The sequence below is a fragment of the Bos indicus x Bos taurus genome, chromosome 5, assembly GCF_003369695.1.
Source record: "Bos indicus x Bos taurus breed Angus x Brahman F1 hybrid chromosome 5, Bos_hybrid_MaternalHap_v2.0, whole genome shotgun sequence".
In the NCBI taxonomy this organism is placed as follows: domain Eukaryota; kingdom Metazoa; phylum Chordata; class Mammalia; order Artiodactyla; family Bovidae; genus Bos; species Bos indicus x Bos taurus.
The window spans coordinates 50423816-50441504 of record NC_040080.1 but is presented as its reverse complement, the minus strand read 5'-3'; the positions used below and the strand labels follow the sequence as shown (position 1 = coordinate 50441504).

At 41.3% G+C, this 17689-nt stretch overlaps 1 protein-coding gene across 1 annotated transcript in view; it reads left to right on the top strand.

Moving 5' to 3' along the window:
• Window positions 1–17689, top strand: part of POLR3B (RNA polymerase III subunit B) — a 115773-nt gene that overhangs the window by 74810 nt on the left and 23274 nt on the right. Inside the window, exons 20-23 of the mRNA XM_027541892.1 lie at window positions 1188–1397; window positions 4014–4172; window positions 4792–4909; window positions 6403–6545. Of these exons, the coding sequence (XP_027397693.1) occupies window positions 1188–1397; window positions 4014–4172; window positions 4792–4909; window positions 6403–6545 (630 nt within the window). The remainder of the gene's footprint in view (window positions 1–1187; window positions 1398–4013; window positions 4173–4791; window positions 4910–6402; window positions 6546–17689) is intronic.

The following is a 17689-nucleotide window of genomic DNA, read 5'->3' as shown; positions in this document are numbered from 1 at the left end:
TTTCATTTACTTGACATTTATTGAGCATTGGTAATAAGCCTAGCAATGTACTAGGCACTTGTTTCTTTAGTGTCCTACGGATTTCATTAAAGCCCAACCATCAAGGAGTACTATATCATTTTTGCTGCCTGAATAGGTTGTTTCCATCTCTAAATTGAAATCACCATTGATTTAATGAGATGAGTAAGAGAAAAAGGAAAAGGAAACAAATAATTGAGTGTTATATCTGCTCACATTAAAGCTTAACTCCATTAAATGACATGTCAGCAGCTTAGAGGTGTGTGGGTATTGCAGACGTGCCGCTGCAGGGAAAAGAAGAGATACTTGGGAAAAGTTAAAGAGGTCTAGAAACCTGCACTCAAGCTCAACAGTAGGGCAAACGTGGATTTCCCAGTTTTAAGGTCTCTGAGTAGGAGCAATTGTGTGTTCACAAGCCCCGGAGACCGAAAGCCTTTTTGTTGAATCGATCTTTGAACTTTAATGCACTCAATGGGGAAAAAGGAGAAGGGTAGGTCACATTCTAGCTTCACTTTCAGTTGACAGTGATACTCTTCCAAGGTCCAATCAGGTGGAAAGGCTGATTGCTAAGGAGAGAAAAGCCCATCCCTGACTGGACAGGGCCCTGGATTCCTTAGGGGAAAGGACCCTGCCTTTCCCCATTTTATCTCCAGCGCTGGGCCCTAAGTAGGTGTTTATTAACTGCTTAATAAGTGAATAGTTATTTTTTCCTCCTTTTTATTTTTTCATGTTGAACATTTGGAATTGCTGGTTTCTTATTTGTCCTGTTGTCCAAGCTTTCTGCCGTCAGCACTGTGCGGTATTTTCTAATTGCAGCTGTAAATAGGCCTGGAACATAGTAGAACCAAATGCAGGATTGTTGACTGACGTGTATGATTAACCAGCAGAGACAAAAGCTCTCCAAATGGAATCAATTTTATAAATCCAAAAGTTGAAATTATTCAGATTAGTATACCTTGAGTATGGTTTTTCTTCTTTGTAGGATTTTTGACATAACTAAGAAAAATTGTTTTTGAAAGTCATTAATCACTATGAGGTATTGCTCTTTAAATATTTGAAGATTTTTTTCATTTTAATTATTAAAGTGAATGTTTCTCTCTATATTCATTGCTGCTTAATTATTTGATCTAATAGAATGTTGCATTTTGTTTTCTCCAATACCAATGAAGGTACCATTGGATACAACCAGAGGAATAGAATTGATACTCTCATGTATCTCCTAGCATATCCACAAAAACCCATGGTTAAAACAAAGACTATTGAGTTGATAGAATTTGAGAAACTGCCAGCCGGACAGAATGCGACAGTTGCCGTGATGAGTTATAGTGGCTATGATATCGAAGATGCTCTTGTTTTAAACAAGGCTTCCTTGGACAGAGGTAAGTGAATTTTCAAAGCACGAGCACCAAAGGTACCTTTGTGCAGATTCAGATACAAGTGTGATCAATGTGAAAGTCACTTGACGTCAGAATGTTAATGTCAGTTTCAAGTGATTTGATTTCTATAATCTACAGCCAGGAAGTGGTTATGTATGGTGTTGACATTTTTTAAATGAATATTATATAGAGGTATTAATAATTGTTACTAAGGAACCTTTTTCTTTCTTTGTTATTTAATTTATTGGTGACTTGAGACAGTTCAACAGAAAACAAAATTTGAAATGTAAGAATTTGATTATTTCCTAGCAGGAATTACAATAAATGAAATACCGTTTTTTTTGTTTTGTTTTGTTTAAAAACATCAAGTTGTATATTTAATTACAGACCTGTTGAAAGGGCAATGGCAATAGTTGTGTGTGAACGACTATTTTCTTTTTTTATTGTATATCTCAGCTCCATAATGCTATACCTTTTTGTTAGCAAAATGATAAAAGTATACATGCACAAACCCTGATTCATCATTTTACCTTTTTCTTTGCCAGTGTTTTGATGGCTTACTTTTGCACGTCCCCACCTGGGGGCTTGTTAGCCACCACCTGATCTGCGGGGTGACTTCTGTCTTCATCATCCATTTCTCTCCTTTCTCCCTGGCAGACCCGCCCTGCCTTCACTCTTTGCAGTTGCTAGGCAGCCATAATAGTACTCCTAGACATGTGTCTTTGGCGTTAATGTTGGCTGCACTTAATTTATGCCTCTTTTTTTCCTCCAAATGACAACAGCCATGCTTTAAAGCTAGATGTTTTCCTTTCTGATTAACTGGTAACGTTTATGTGGAAATCTGAAGACTTTGTGATATCTGTCAGAAACTCCGCAACACAATTTAATGATCTGAGTTTACTGTCTGCTTGCTTTTAAGCTCCCACCTGTAAATAAAATGTCCATTTATACTTAGAAGAAAACGCTTCTGATTCCATGCAGTTCAGATTCACACTGCACTCCAGCATGTTGCACTTAATGGCCATTGTACGAAATTTCAAGATCATGTAAGGTTTTCAAAGCAGCTTGCTCTCTGAGGCGAGTTTATTATGGCCATACACAATTTACCAGGAGCCATAACAACGAAGACTGTTATCAGAGACACACAGATGTCTTCATCTACTGTCCAGATGTAGAAATGTGTTGTTTCATCCTATGGTCACCTTCCTATTTAAAAAATGACATTAGAGCACTGAGATTTTATTTAGAAATCCACTCTTCCCTGATTAATTTCCTGAACTCAAATTCTTAGATTTCTTGAAAGAGTTCTGCTTTGGGTGGAGAATCATAAGCAAAGGATTTTACAGCCTTGCATTTATTTCTTCAGTAATAGCTGGCATTTAATCTGGAGACATTTTCCTATTTAAGTGAACTCTGACATGGCTCAGTATATCCTGGAGAGATCAGAGGGAGAATCCCATTTAAAATAACAGCTTGGCCAAAAGGGGAAGAAGAAAGAAATTCAGCCATAGCATCTTAGGAAATGTTACTTAGTGTGGAAGGACTGGCAGCTCTTTTGAGCAACTGACAAATCCTTCTGTGGCTTTCAGTGGTTGAGTTTGCTCCATCTAAAGGCTTTTTCTATTCATTTTGCTTACTTTTCTTAATGTTTAAGTTGTTAATTGGTACCAGCACTTTTCCCTCCTCCACTAGATAAATGTAATATAAAAATGTAATCAAAGTAATCTCTAATCTTCAAGGCAAAGGTGAACTGTCTCTCCCATTAATATCATTTGATTGCTTCTTTTTATTCTCTCTTTTCTCTGGAGAAAAATTAATGTTTTTGTTTGCTTGTTTGAGACTTCCTCTAAATGCTAAAATCAGCTAAAAGAAAACTTTCCAGAGAAGAGTAGCAAACGTTTTGCAACAAAATGATATGTGAGAAGAATGAGGGCTAATCAGTGAACTTGCTCTGTCTCAACTCAGCCACCATGTTGCTGAGTGCCCTTGGCCACTTAATTTTTCTGCCCCTCACTCGTGGCCCCTGTAAGATAGAGGGATTAAGCCAGGTGATCTCTAAGACCCTTTCCAATTTTCACATGCTATGGCTCTGCACTCTTAAAGAATCATAGTGATATTCTTAGGTTTTTCTCACCTTCCTCCAACCTGACAAGGTATATTCTGTGCTGGAAAATGATTGTAGAGATTCCAGTGTTTATATGCTTATATGGTAGAGATCTTGAGCCAGTTCTTCAAGTCATCAGATTGTTATTTGGCTTGGCTGCTCTCATAATCTAAATGTAGAGCAAACGTGGAGTGTGTTTCTGTGGGCTTCCCAGGTGGCTCAGATGGTAAAGAATCTGCCTGCAACACAGGAGACCTGGGTTTGATCCCTGGGTTAGGAAGATCCCCTGGAGAAGGGAATGGCAACCCACTCCAGTATTCTTGCCTGGTGAGTTCCATGGACAGAGGAGCCTGGTGGGCTACAGTCGATGGAATCACTGAGTTAGACACGACTGAGTGACAAACACTTCGGAGGGGAAGGGAGGTAGAGTGGGGTGGCTTGTTGAATAACACAAATCTTTGACTTCATAGTTTCATATTGCTGGTGGTTCTGAACCCACTTTGATTTCATTTTAGGTTTTGGGCGTTGCCTTGTATATAAAAATGCTAAATGCACCTTGAAACGATATACCAATCAGACTTTTGATAAAGTGATGGGGCCCATGCTGGATGCTGCTACAAGGAAACCCATCTGGCGACATGAGATTTTAGATGCAGATGGTATTTGTTCTCCAGGTAAAAGCCTTAAAATCATTTTTTTAATGTATATGCTTTTAAATTATGGTAAGTATTCAGCAGTATGTCTGAATGTTTGGTATACAGGGCAGAAAAAAAATAACAACCTATAAAACCATATCACCCCAGGTGCTATGGCAGGGAAAACAAGTGCAGTGACAGCAGTGTAGTAGCTGGTGTCTGTGCTTACCGCAAAAAGGTGCAAAGTGAAGGTGAGGACAGCAGGAAAATCAAAGAAATGCTTATATTTTCTCATTGTCCAAGTTAAGTTGGTAGGGACTCATTACTAGCTGAAATCACTGTGACATGGCCCAAACCTATTCTGATACCCTAGGAGATATTTTAAAGTGGATGGATTTTCTATCATTCATGTGGTCCCCTAAAGCAGCATCTTAATTTTATACATGCTGTGATCTTAATCTATGTGGTATTTTCAGATGGGCTTGCAGAATTTCACACAAGCCCTGTTGAACTCTGATTCCAGCCATGTGGACTCTTTTTGTTACCTCCACGTCTGAACTTCATGCACCAGGTCTAATCATGGGGTTTTATTCTCCAATAACCTTTGCCCTCCACACGGATGATAGTGACTTGTCTAATGCTCTTCTCTCTCTCTCAGGTGAGAAAGTAGAAAACAAGCAAGTGCTTGTAAACAAGTCCATGCCCACAGTGACTCAGATTCCCCTGGAAGGAAGTAACGTGCCCCAGCAGCCGCAGTACAAAGATGTGCCCATCACGTACGTCCTGTTACATGAAAGATTTTTAAAAAGAAGGGATGGAGGAAATTAGAAGTTAGCTCCTTTGGCTGGTGACTCCCAGAGAGACATCTGCCCAATGTCAGCTCCATACCCACTCTTGGACAACGGGGTCCCCAAACCCAGACCCAAACCGTCATCCTCCCCTCACCTACCCCAGCCTCAGACATACTTCCTCTGGGTCCGTTTCTTAGTGAGTAGTGCCGCCATCCAGCCAGTCACCTACAGCATACACCTGACTCCTTTGCATGACCTGCTGCTCGCATTAATTTGGTCAGTGCTATCAGTTCTGTCTCCTCAGAGGTTCTCTCACTTCCCAGTAACAGGCGTGGCTATCTGAGTTTGGCCCGCTTCTCCTGCTGGACTCATCGTTCCTGGTACCTGCTCATCTGCCTCCAGTCGTGCACCTCCCCACACGTCTCAGGCTCTGTTACTGCTAGAGTGATTTATTTTTTATCCTCAATTATTCATCTGCTACTCTCTTGAGTAAATAGAATAAAACTTGAATAGATTGAATAAAACTGCTAATGACAATGTCGCCTGCAGGATAAAGGCTGAACGAAATGATAATATAATAAATACACAGCCATCCATGACTCTTGGCACATGTCTTTAGTCTCACCCTTTGGCACACCAGCCCCCGTATTTCTAGTCAGTTGTCTGTTATTCTCCAGACATTCCATGTGACTTCTGTGCATTTACTCATGCTGCTCCCTCTGCCTGGAATTTCCTTCTCTCTGGTCACGTCTCCACTCTAGGGTCTCCTCCTCCAGGAAGCAGTCCTTGATAGCTTGCCTCTCCCTGCCACCAACCACTGGCAGGACTGACTGTCACCTCCTCAGGCCTTTCCCATTACCCCTCTCGCCATGCCAGAAAACTTTCTTGTATCTCCCTTTCTCTCTTCCTTCATTGGTTGTGAGTTTCTTTGGGGCAGGAACTATGTCTTCTTAATCTCTGTATGTACAGAGCCTGTAAGGATCTGACACAAGTAGACTCTGAATAATGTTTGTTGAATGAAGGACAGATGATGTGAAGTGTGTGAAAAAGTTCCCAATGGAAAAGCTGAGTAGATTAAAGTAATATTTAAAAATATGGAGTTGAGTAACAGGCTTCAGCTTAAATCCCAGGTCTGCTTTGTATGAGTCATGTGTCCTGGGCAAGTTCTTAACCTTCCTAAGTTTTCCTCAGTTCTTATTTCCTATAAAGGAATAACAGTATGTGAATACCATGTATGGTAATGATTAAATTGTATTGTGCCTGCCTCATAATAAATGTTTAACCACTTTAAACTAGGACTGTCCAAGGGAAATTGTCACATTTTAATTTATTCTTGAAAGAGGAGAGTCATTTTTCAGAACCTGAAATGAGAATGTCAGAATATTCTGTGATAGGTATTACATGAAATATGCCTGGAAGAATAGGTTCACCAAGGGCGGCTTGAAAGCTCTGCTATAGTGACTTTCTCTTAATATTAGCTACAAAGGGGCAACAGACTCGTATATTGAAAAAGTGATGATATCTTCAAATGCTGAAGATGCTTTTCTGATCAAAATGCTGCTGAGACAGACAAGGCGTCCAGAGATTGGAGACAAATTCAGCAGTCGTCATGGTCAAAAAGGTAAGTTGTATCGTTTCTCAGCTTTTTTTTTTTAATAAAACTGTAGTATTTATTAACCACATTATATAAGAACTACTTTATAATTCTCTGTTAGAAAAATTCAGTATGTTACAAAAAGTATTAACCATGTTATCAAAAGTATTCTTGTTTTATTTCCAAGATTAACCTGTTTATATTTTAATGGCATCTGACAGTATACCATAGTGTTGCTTCTCTATACTATGTATTTCATTCTGCAGCTGCTCAGCCCAAAATTATAAATACGTTCTAGATGACGTACCTACTAAAGTACAAGTGGCTGTTCAGAAATAAATAGTAATACCTATTTTTTACGAAAGGTGTTTATTTAAAATGCTGTATGTTCTATTGGGTCATAGTATCAGGATGTAAGCACCAAAAGGTACCTCAGAGTCATCTGCCCCTTTGTTTAACACAAAAGGAAGTTCAGGCCCTGCTCAGTGAGCAGCCGGTCACAGGTGCCCAGCTCGGTGCTGAGCGGGTGTTAGAACCGTGGTCTTCCCCGCCTCCAGTGCAGTGCTTTGTCTACCTCACAGTGACCCTTCTCCTCGATGCTCCTTCTCCATCAGATCCCATTGGCAAGCCTATTTCTGCTGATGGTCAGTGCTGGGTTTTCATTCATTGTTGGTTTTATTTTGTTTTTATCTTCAAGGAACATGTGGTACTGTGTCACTACTGATTAACTTAGCAACAGAGTCTCTTTTAGTCAATATATACCTAGAGTTTAAGTTTGTCCTGGTGTTTGAGTTTTAGCTGTCTGCCATGCAGTAGTATTCAGAACAACAGCAGCTAACACTTGGGTAGCACTCAGTGTGCCTGGCACATTGCTCATCTGTTTCTTCCACAGTCCCAGGAGGGAGGTCAATCTGCACTTTATAGGTGAGAAAGTCAAGGCACAGAGAGGTTAGAAGGTTGCCACATCCCCAGTTGGTGGCAGAGCTGGTTTTTAGGCCCTAGCAGCCTAGCTCCAGAGTCCATGCTCTGTAACTAACCTGTTTGCTATCCTGACTGTTAAGCAGTTAGGGTTGTGCCTGACACATAGTAAGTGCTCAAGAAGTGAAAGCTGTGATCATTAATACTGGCTATTACTCATTCAGTCTTCAACTTTGAATCTCACTTGTGCTTATAAATTGCTGGTGTGGTATTTTCCTGTTTTTGTTGTTTGTTTTATTCCTTCTCTCCTGAACCCCTCTCCCATCTCCTACCCCATCCCATCTTCTTGTTTTTAATTGACTGGTTTGAAGATAATTATACATTAAATTCTTGATGATTCTGACTATTGCTTTGCCAGGCAAGTATATCACATATTATAATGTGTTTGGTCAAATGAATCTAGCCTTAGTTGTCATTCCATCAGTGGAACTTTTTCAGACTAAGGTGCTATTTCATTGGAAGCATTTTTTAGTTCAGTTAACAGACACAAGATTATTTCAGCCTATCAATATTTTATGAAACAGAATTGGTTCCATCTGTAACTGTGAATTTGATACCTCTACTTCATACAGTTCTGTAAGATGCTAAGTCTTAACTTTTGAGTTTAAAACCGATCTTGAGGTTCTATTATTTTCTATTGCTTACCAGTGAAAGTCAGATTCTCTATATTGAGATTGTTTCTCCTTCTCCGTTGGTCTTGACACTTTCTGAGATATACTCCGAAGTCTTTCTGGGGTAACCATAGCCTCGTTAACAGCATCTATTTTACTTGACCTATTTCCTGGACAAGAGCAAAGCTTGATACTCCTCTTATAAAATGTTGGTTGGCACTAAAAGTTTTACAAGCATGCACACCATAAGAGGACATCTCTATTCTGAATCAGTGTGCACAGTTGAAGCCCAAATCCTTGTGCTTTGTTCCATCAAAGTTACTGTGTAAAGAGTTGAAGGCTAGTGTACATTTCAGTACTTATCCACTGTGTTTGCATTTCACTAAGCTTGAGGACAGGGACTATGTCCTTAGATTCTCATAAGAGCTTTTCTCAGAGTAGATATTTAGTAGATAATTGATAACAGTTGAATATATGAATGAATTGAAAGTACGGGGAATATGAAAAGGAACAGGTTCCCCGCTCTTGATGGATTGATTTTTACCCAGATTTTAATCTGTACATTGTATATGAGTGTGTGTATGTTACAGTAGAAACAAAGCAGTACTTCTGAATGAAAACCATGCTTGGTTAGTAAGTACCTGTGAATACAGACCTCGAGGTAAAATGTCATCAAGTCTGTGCTCTCGCATTTTTTCAAACTGTCAATAAACTACAGATAGTGTTCATTGACAGAAGTGGTTTCCAACTTGCAGTGATCTGAAACGCAGCAGAGTTTAGAGATCTCTTCAGTCTTAGGGAGCTTTGACTAGAATATCTCTATACGAAACTGAAAGAAGTCCTCCTGGGTCCAGATGACCTTTCACTTGTAGTGAGGAGTTTATCTTGCTAGTTTTCTTTTTCCAGATGGCTTTTAATCCAAGGGTAAAACCTTCTGATTAGCCTAGATTCCCTTGATATTCTCTTCTCTTACAACTTCATTAGATTTATTGAAAAGATTGGGGGGGGGGAACAGCAAACAAACAAAAAATAGATAATGTAAGCTTTATCAGAGTATAAGGACCATTCACATAATTTTTATTTAAATAATTTTTATTAAATAATAAATGCACATGGCTTAAAAAGGTCAAATAGTACCAAAAAAAGAGTGCCTTGTAAAAAACATAGTTTTCTTTCCTTTCCTTTCTTCTTATTCTGCTTCCTGAAGCAGTTTCACCTCAATTTCATCTTAGTATTTCTAAATAATATTCTTAAGCAGCTCTGTGTTCATTCATCCGTTTGCAGACGGATTCACCAGCAGACATTGCTTGCTGATCTCGCCTTGTGATAGGTAGGAGGACCTACACTTGGCTACCTCCATTTCCTATTCCCAACTTCCATTCCCTGCATAGATTTATCATAATTTTAAGTTATTTAATTATATTGCATTATCTGGCGCCATAAATATTTGCTTCCAAACCAAGTGATTGTTGAGTACATTTCTTTGGTTATATAACTTTATTTTTTCAGAAGTTAATCTGTATCTCATTTAAGAATTTTGCTTAATTTTCCTTATTTTTATTACCATTCTTCTATACCATCAATAGCCTCTCAGCACAATTTTCCACATGATCGGTGGTCTGTTAGAACCATTTTTTCCCCAGATGGTTTCTTGTGTAGTGTCCCCACTTGTCCTCCTCCAAGCCATGATGGTTCTTCTCTGAGCCAGACCTTCCCAGGAAAGTGTTAAGAATTGTAATAGGCAAACTGAGAGGTTAATCCTTGGAACTCTGAGGAGTGCAGGGCGGAGCCTGGGGAAGCCAAGACCATTACAGCTCATCTTGCGTGCCCATTCTTAGAAAGGTTGGGAAGCACTCTGTATTGGTTTGCTTGGACTGCTAAAATAAAATGCCACAGACTTAGGTGACCTAAACAAGAGAAGTTATTGTCTCTCAGCTCTAGAGGCCAAAACTTCAACATCAGTAATATGAATTTTAGGGGCGACCCAGCCCATGCACTGCACTCTAAGCCTGCTGAATGGTAATCATTTATGACAGCCTGCTTTGAGCCCTTGTTTCTTGGCTCTCCCGTCACTGCTCTCTCTACCCCACCTCCCACCCCTGTAGTGGGATAGTCCATCTATTAAGTTGCTGAGAAAGTGTGCATGTAAAGTACATTTTTTTGAGCTCGTGTATGTCTGAACATATTCTATCCTCATACTTGAAATATAGTTTGGTTGAGTAAAGAATTCTAGATTTAAAAATTGCTCTCCCTAAGGATTTTGATCCCATCGCTACATTATTGTCCAGATTCCATCTTACTTATATGAATTGCAACATCATTCTTCAGATCTTTGTCAGTGCGTTCTTTTTCTCTCTCTTTTCCTCCTTCCATCCTTCCCTCTTTGCCCACCCCTGGAAGCTTTTACTGTTTTCTTTTCTTGAATTCTGAAATTCCATAGACTCTTTTCTCATTTCTTGTCCTTGAACATCAGACACCCTCTTATTCTGGAAGTTTAAGTTCCTTCAATTCTTGGACATTTTCATATATTTGTTGTTGGTAATTTCCTTTTCATCATTTTCCCCATGCCCTTTCTGGTTTTCCTGTTAGTTAGATTTCTTCCAGACTGATATTCTAGCTTTGTTATCTTTTCTCTCCCTGCTCTCCATTCTTTTCTCTTATTTTTATTTCTAGGAGATTGGATCAGTTTTATTTTCAAGATCCTTTTAACCTATTTATATTTTTGATTTCCAATTATAGTTTTAAATTTGTACTCTTCCATTTTATAATAACAGATATGTATTTATATATTTTAACTTTTCTTTTAGTTTTTAGCTTTACTTTTTTGGTTTTGTTTTCTTTTTTGGGTTTTTTTCTGTTTCTAATGTAATCTCTGTTTCTTGAGAGCTTTCTTTTCCTCGTGTGTGTTTTAGAGTCTGGTTGTTGTTGGAAGCTTTTCTTTAATGTGCAGTGCCTCCTGGAACCCTAAAGAATGGTTGTCAAGTCTGTGTCCCAGGGATAGAACCTGTTGACTGGTGGAAGTCATTGTAGGTGATCAAGCAGTGAATCGTATTTCTTGCGAGTGCCATTCGGTTCAATTTCAGGTTGCAGTTGGAAATGTGGGTAGGAGCAGTGCTTAAGGTTTATCTGTCAGCTGACCTTCTGGAAGCCAGATGGGGGCAGCAGGCTGTGAGCCCAGTGCACAGGCTTTCATTTCATTCCTCTGTATCCTTACCCCACCCTCAGCTGTGTCAACACCCCACACCGGGTCATGGGTCATTCTGGTTCATTTTCTTGGGTAGGTTTTTGGGGGTAGAAGGTAGTTTCTTGGCTGTATAGGGTAGAGAATAAAAACTCAGGTTCTGATGATTTCTTATACAGACATATATTTCTACAAAGACTTAGTTATGTATCTCTTAAGTGTCCGGTACTATTCCATGTCCTGCTGATACGCAGTGAACAGAACAGACAAGATCCCAGCCCATGTGGAGCTTACATTCCTGTGGGCAAGAGAGATAATGCTAAGTGCTGAGATGAAAAAAACTAAGAGATAGGGGAGCAAAACAGGAAGCAGGCCAAGGGGGAGTGATTATTCATGACATTGTAAGTAAAGTGGTTGAGGAGCAGTGCCTTACTGAGAAGATGACTGAGTATAGTCCTGAGAGAAGGAAGGGCGCAAACCCTCTTCCAAAAAAGGGAGGTCTGAGGCTGCGCTCAGCCTGGTGTGTGGAGGCCCAGCCAGGAGCCAGTGCGGGCTGGAGCGGAGGCAGTCAGAGATGAGGCCTCCCTGGTCACTCTGTGAACTTCAGCTTTACCCTGAGGGAGAGAGATGCCACCCGAGGGGTCTGAGCAAACGAGAAATACGATGGGACTTCCTTTGGCCCCCATGAAAACAGACTGTATGGGGCAAGTGAGGGAGCCCCGATTCCAGTTCAAAGGCAGTTTTAACAGCCCAGGTGAGAGTTGGTGGTGAGTGGGGGAAGTGGTGGGCTTCGCTGGGCTTACTGCTTAGACAGTAAAGAATCTTCCTGCCATATTCTATCCCTGGTTCGATCCCTGGAGGAGGAAATGGCGACCCATTCCAGTATTCTTGCCTGGAGAATTCTGTGGACAGAGGAGCCTGGCAGGTACAGTCCATGGGGTTGCAATGAGTGAGATGCATTTTAAATACAGAGCCCACCGGGGTTGCCGGTGGACAGGGAGCCTATGAGTCAGTACTACTGCCCTCAGGCCCACCCCTCACCCTGTTTTCACAGCACTTTTTGTCTGTTTCCTGAGCCTTCCCGGGAGCGGTGGAGAGGTCTGAGGCAGTTCCCTTCCTTGTGCCTCCGTGCAGGTTCAGTTCAGGTCAGTCATTCAGTTGTGTCCAACTCTTTGCAACCCCATGGACTATAGCATGCCAGGCCTGTCCATCACCAACTCCCAGAATTTGCTCAAACTCATGTCCATCAAGTCAGTGATGCTATCCAACCATCTAGTCCTCTGTCGTCCCCTTCTTCTCCCTCCTTCAGTCTTTCCCAGCATCAGGGTCTTTTCCAATGAGTCAGTTCTTCACATCAGGTGGCCAAAGTATTGGAGTTTCAGCTTCAGCATCAGTCCTTCCAATGAATATTCAGGACTGACTTCCTTTAGGATGGACTGGTTGGATCTCCTTGCAGTCCAAGGGACTCTCAAGAGTCTTCTCCAACATCACAGTTCAAAAGCATCAATTCTTCAGCATTCAGCTTTCTTTAAGGTCCAACTCTCACATCTATACATGACTACTGGAAAAAACCATAGCTTTGACTAGACAGACCTTTGTCAGCAAAGTAATGTCTCTGCTTTTTAATATGCTGTCTAGGTTGGTCATAACTTTTCTTCCAAGGAGTAAGTGTCTTTTAATTTCATGGCTGCAGTCACCATCAGCAGCGATGTTGGAGTCCCCCAAAATAAAGTCTCTTGTTTCCCCATCTATTTGCTATGAAGTGATGGGACCAGATGCCATGATCTTAGTTTTTGTAATGTTGAATTTTAAGCCAGCTTTTTCACTCTCCTCTTTCACTTTCATCAAGAGGCTGTTCAGTTCCTCTTTACTTTCTGCCATAAGGGGAATGTCATCTGCATATCTGAGGTTATTGATGTTTCTCCTGACAATCTTAATTCCAGCTTGTGCTTCATCCAGCCCAGCATTTCGCATGATGTACTTTGCATAGAAGTTAAATAAGCAGGGTGACAATATATAGCCTTGATGGACTACTTTCCCAATTTGGAACCAGTTCCTTGTTCCATGTCCGGCTCTAATTGTTGCTTCTTGACTTGTATATAGATTTCTCGGGAGGCAAGTAAGGTGGTCTGGTATTCCCATCTCTTTAAGAATTTTCCACAGTTTGTTGTGATCCACACAGTCAAAGGCTTTGGCATAGTCAATAAAACAGAAGAAAATGTGTTTTGGGAACCCTCTTGCTTTTTCTATGATCCAACAGATGTTGGCAACTTGATCTCTGGTTCCTCTGCCTTTTCTGAACCCAGCTTGAACATCTGGAAGTTCACTGTTCACATACTGGTTGAAGCCTGGCTTCAAAAATTTTGAGCATTACTTTGCTAGCGTGTGAGATGAGTGCAATTGTGCGGTAGTTTGACCATTCTTTGGCATTGCCTTTCTTTGGGATTGGAATGAAAACCTTTTTCAGGTGTAATTTTCTCCTTCTCTTAAGTCACTTAGTGTTCTTTCCTCTGTTCATCAGCTTTCAAAATTGTATAGTTCTCTCTTGCCCATTCTTTTTCCTTATAGGCTTATACCTTAATTTTGTCAACTGTCTTGTTAGTGAGGTTCAGAGAAGGAGTAGAGATAGACATGTTTCTTCTTCCCTGTTTTCCTGGAAATCCACGTATCTATTATTTAAGAATGTTCAACACAAAAATGCTAAGTGTGTGAATTTTTTTCACTGCAGCATATAGAACTGAAATTAAAGTTATTTTAGTAAAAGGTGAGAAGAGTTTTTAGAACACCTTTTATCTGCTAATCAGAGCCTTGCCTCCAAGGTGCCTTGTTTTTGTTGTCTGATGTAAGCATTTCTGAGATTGAAAACTAACTTAAAAAAGGTTTAAAGTTCATATAATCAGAATTATGACATAAATGCTAATGATTATCAGAAAGGTATTCATCACAGTTTGGCAACTCTTATCTGAGAATAGCATATCTTTTTCCTGGATCATTATTATAACTAAAGTCTGACATGTTTATCCTTTCTGTGAATGTCCCCCTTCTGAAACCAGAGACACAACAATGGCAGAAACCTATTTTTTCAAGTTTTTTCATTTATAGTAAAATCATAAAGATTCAAAAATAATCATGGTTTTGTTAAACCACTTGTATATATTGTTAAACATCAGAACCCTTTGTTGGGCTAACTTAAGTATATTTTAGATTTATTGAGGATGGAAAACATGCCCTACTAATTTAACTACCCCCACCCAGCATCCTGCACAGCACTTTACATATTATACAGTATCTGTTCAATGTGTCTGTGGAATAGTTTATTAAATAAAGTATCACAAACATACAAATATAACAAGCCAAAATCTTCCCTCCCCAAATTAATGTAACTTATTTGTCCCAGTAAATATCAGAAATGAAATGTCCTATTTTTATCCAGACTGGTACCAGGGTTTTCATCACCCTGGACTCATAGCTCCCCAGCCCTAACTGACCACTGCTGCTGCTAAGTCGCTTCAGTTGTGTCCGACTCTGTGTGACCCAATGGACGGCAGCCCACCAGGCTTCCCCGTCTCTGGGATTCTCCAGGCAAGAACACTGGAGTGGATTGCCATTTCCTTTTCCAATGCATGAAAGTGAAAAGTGAAAGTGAAGTCGCTCAGTTGTTTCTGACTCTAGCGACCCCATGGACTGCAGCCTACCAGGCTCCTCCGTGCATGGGATTTTCTAGGCAAAAGTACTGGAGTGGGGTGCCATTGCCCTCTCCCTAACTGACCACAGAAGCCCACTAAAGCTTTTCAACCAAAATAGCTAAATGCACATACCCACCCGGAGATGCACCCTGAGCTTCAATAAAAATCTGCCTTGACAGCCCAGAGAAATCTATTTGGTCATATTTAAATCCCTGCCGTGGGCTCAAAATCATGTTGGCTCTTTGAGAGGTAGCAAGGAAACTCAGCCCTTGGCTAGTGTTCCTGAGTAATTGGCAAAAAGATGAATACAATGGATTGCATACAGTTCATACTAAACTAAATGGTGAAGACCATTCGTGATAGGGAAGTTGTGAGGTTGTTGTAGATAGGGATAAAACTCAGCATTTGAAAACACTTTTTAAGAAGTCTGGTCCAAATCTATCTTCCCTAGAATAAGAATTTCTTTTAGATTACATTTTACAGATGCTGTTCCTCTTTGCCTGTGACCTGTGAAGGGAGCCTCTTGCAGCTTTCTGAGGCTATGGTTCTCTTATATGGAACCTGAGTGCACTTGCCTGTAATGTACACCCAGTACCCCTGCCCTGCCCTGTGGGCTTACTGAATGCACACTTTCCCCTTTTTTTCGAGGTTACCTCTGTTCAGCATTTAAAGAAAGCCTTCAGGTTGAGAAAAAGTATAGTAAAGAGATAAAGGTCCTGAGTGCCAAGTGACCAGTTTTATCCCTTTGAAATAGAGACGGTTTCCTAGGAGTTGTTACCAGGATTAAACAGAATGATGTGTGTGAAACAGGCAGTGCCTGGTCCATGGCCACAGTCAGGAGAGGTGACCGCTGGAAGGTCTGCTGTCGCAGGCTGGGCAGGAAAGGGAGACAGGCTAGGTGTGGTTTGGACTTGGAGGGCTGTGATGAAGATTTTGTTTTTCCTGTGAAAGAAAAAATGGGGAGCAGCAGTAAAGAGTGAAAACCTGTTGACCTACAGGAATAGAGCCAAGAAGAGTCAGGAGGCCATAGTGACTGGTTTTAAGCCTGGTAAAGGATGGCACCAATCACAAAGCAACTTTGTGTCTCATTGAACTTGATATAATGGAGGATCATCTCAAGTGCTTATATTATTAATCGATCCATTTCTCAAGCTCTCACTATGTACCAGGCCCGGTTCTCAATATTAGAAATAACAGTGGTAAATACTGACAGTCTCTGCTTTCCTGGGATTTATGTTTTCTTGGGGAAGAAAACAGAAAAAAAGTAAACAAAAATACAAACAATAATTTAAGGTAGTGATCAGTGTGACACAGGAAGACTAATGCAAAAGTGACTGGTTTTCAGGAAGAGAGGGCTGCCCTGTGGTTGATGGTTAAGGTCGGCCTCTTGGAGAAAGCGGACTTGAACTGAGACCTGGAGGATGAAAAGAAGCCAGGGACGCAAGGGTCTGGGAGAGTTAAGTTCACCAGCCCTGAGGCATGAGTGAGCTTGGTACAATCAGAGAAGACACACAAGGGCAGTCTGGCCAGACATGTGCCTGAGCAGGAACACAGTTTGAGACAGTGAGAGAAAAAGGATGGGGCACAGCGTACAGGGTCATGTGGGCAAAAGGAAGGGATTTGGACTTCATTCTAATATACTGGGAACCAGCAGGCCTGTTGGGTAGCGACTGTAAGCAAAGGAGTGACAAGATGGAATTACCGTTTTAAGAAATCAACCTGGGTTCCCCATGGAGAGTAGATTGGAGGGGAGCAGGCAGAGAAGCCCAGAGGTGGTGGCAGTGGTCCAGGCAGGAGGGGATGGTGACTTGAACAAGGGCAGTAGTGGAGAACAGGAGAGAAGTGATGCATTCTGGGTGTGCTCTGGAATTAGAGCCAGCAGGACTTGCTGATGGCTGAGGTGCTGGAGATGGAAAAGACAGGAACTGAGGGTGAGGTCTGTGGCCTGAGCCGCTGGCAAGGCGGTCTATCAAGAAAGGGAGGACCGGGAAGGAACAGTTTTTTGGAGTTAGGCCGGGGCAGGAGTTGAGTTCGGAGAAGGCAACGGCACCCCACTCCAGTACTCTTGTCTGGAAAACCCCGTGGACAGAGGAGCCTGGTAGGCTGCCGTCCATGGGGTCCCACAGAGTCGAACACGACTGAAGCAACTTAGCAGCAGCAGGAGTTGAATTTGGTTCTCTGGTCTGAGATGCACATTAGATTCCCAAGTGAAAAGGTTGAGTAGGCACTTGGATAGAGTCTGGTGCTCCGGGGGGAGGTTGGTACTAGAGATAAAATTTGGGAGTCACCTGCATGCAAACTTTCAGTGTCTTTCCTTTTGTGATTAATAGTTTATGAGCATTTTCATCTATATTCCATCCTTTAACCTTTACAGTTCTAGTTGGTATCATTGTTCCTACTATCCAGATCAGGAAATTGAGGGTCAGAGTCGTGAGTGGCCTGCCTCCTACAGCTTAGTGCTGGCAGAGTCAGTTCAGATCCAGATTTCTGATTCCAAGTGCATTGCCCATTCTGTACCAGGTAAGGTGTCCTCTCTTGGTATCCCATTACGACTCTGTCCCCAAGGTTGCCATGTATGTGTGTGCTCAGTCTTTTACTTGCTGACCTACGGGGGAAGCCTCAGCTTCCCAGGTGGCACAGTGGTAAAGAATCTGCCTGCGATGCAGGAGCTCTGAGTTCAATCCCCGGGACAGGAAGATCCCCTGGAGAAGGAAA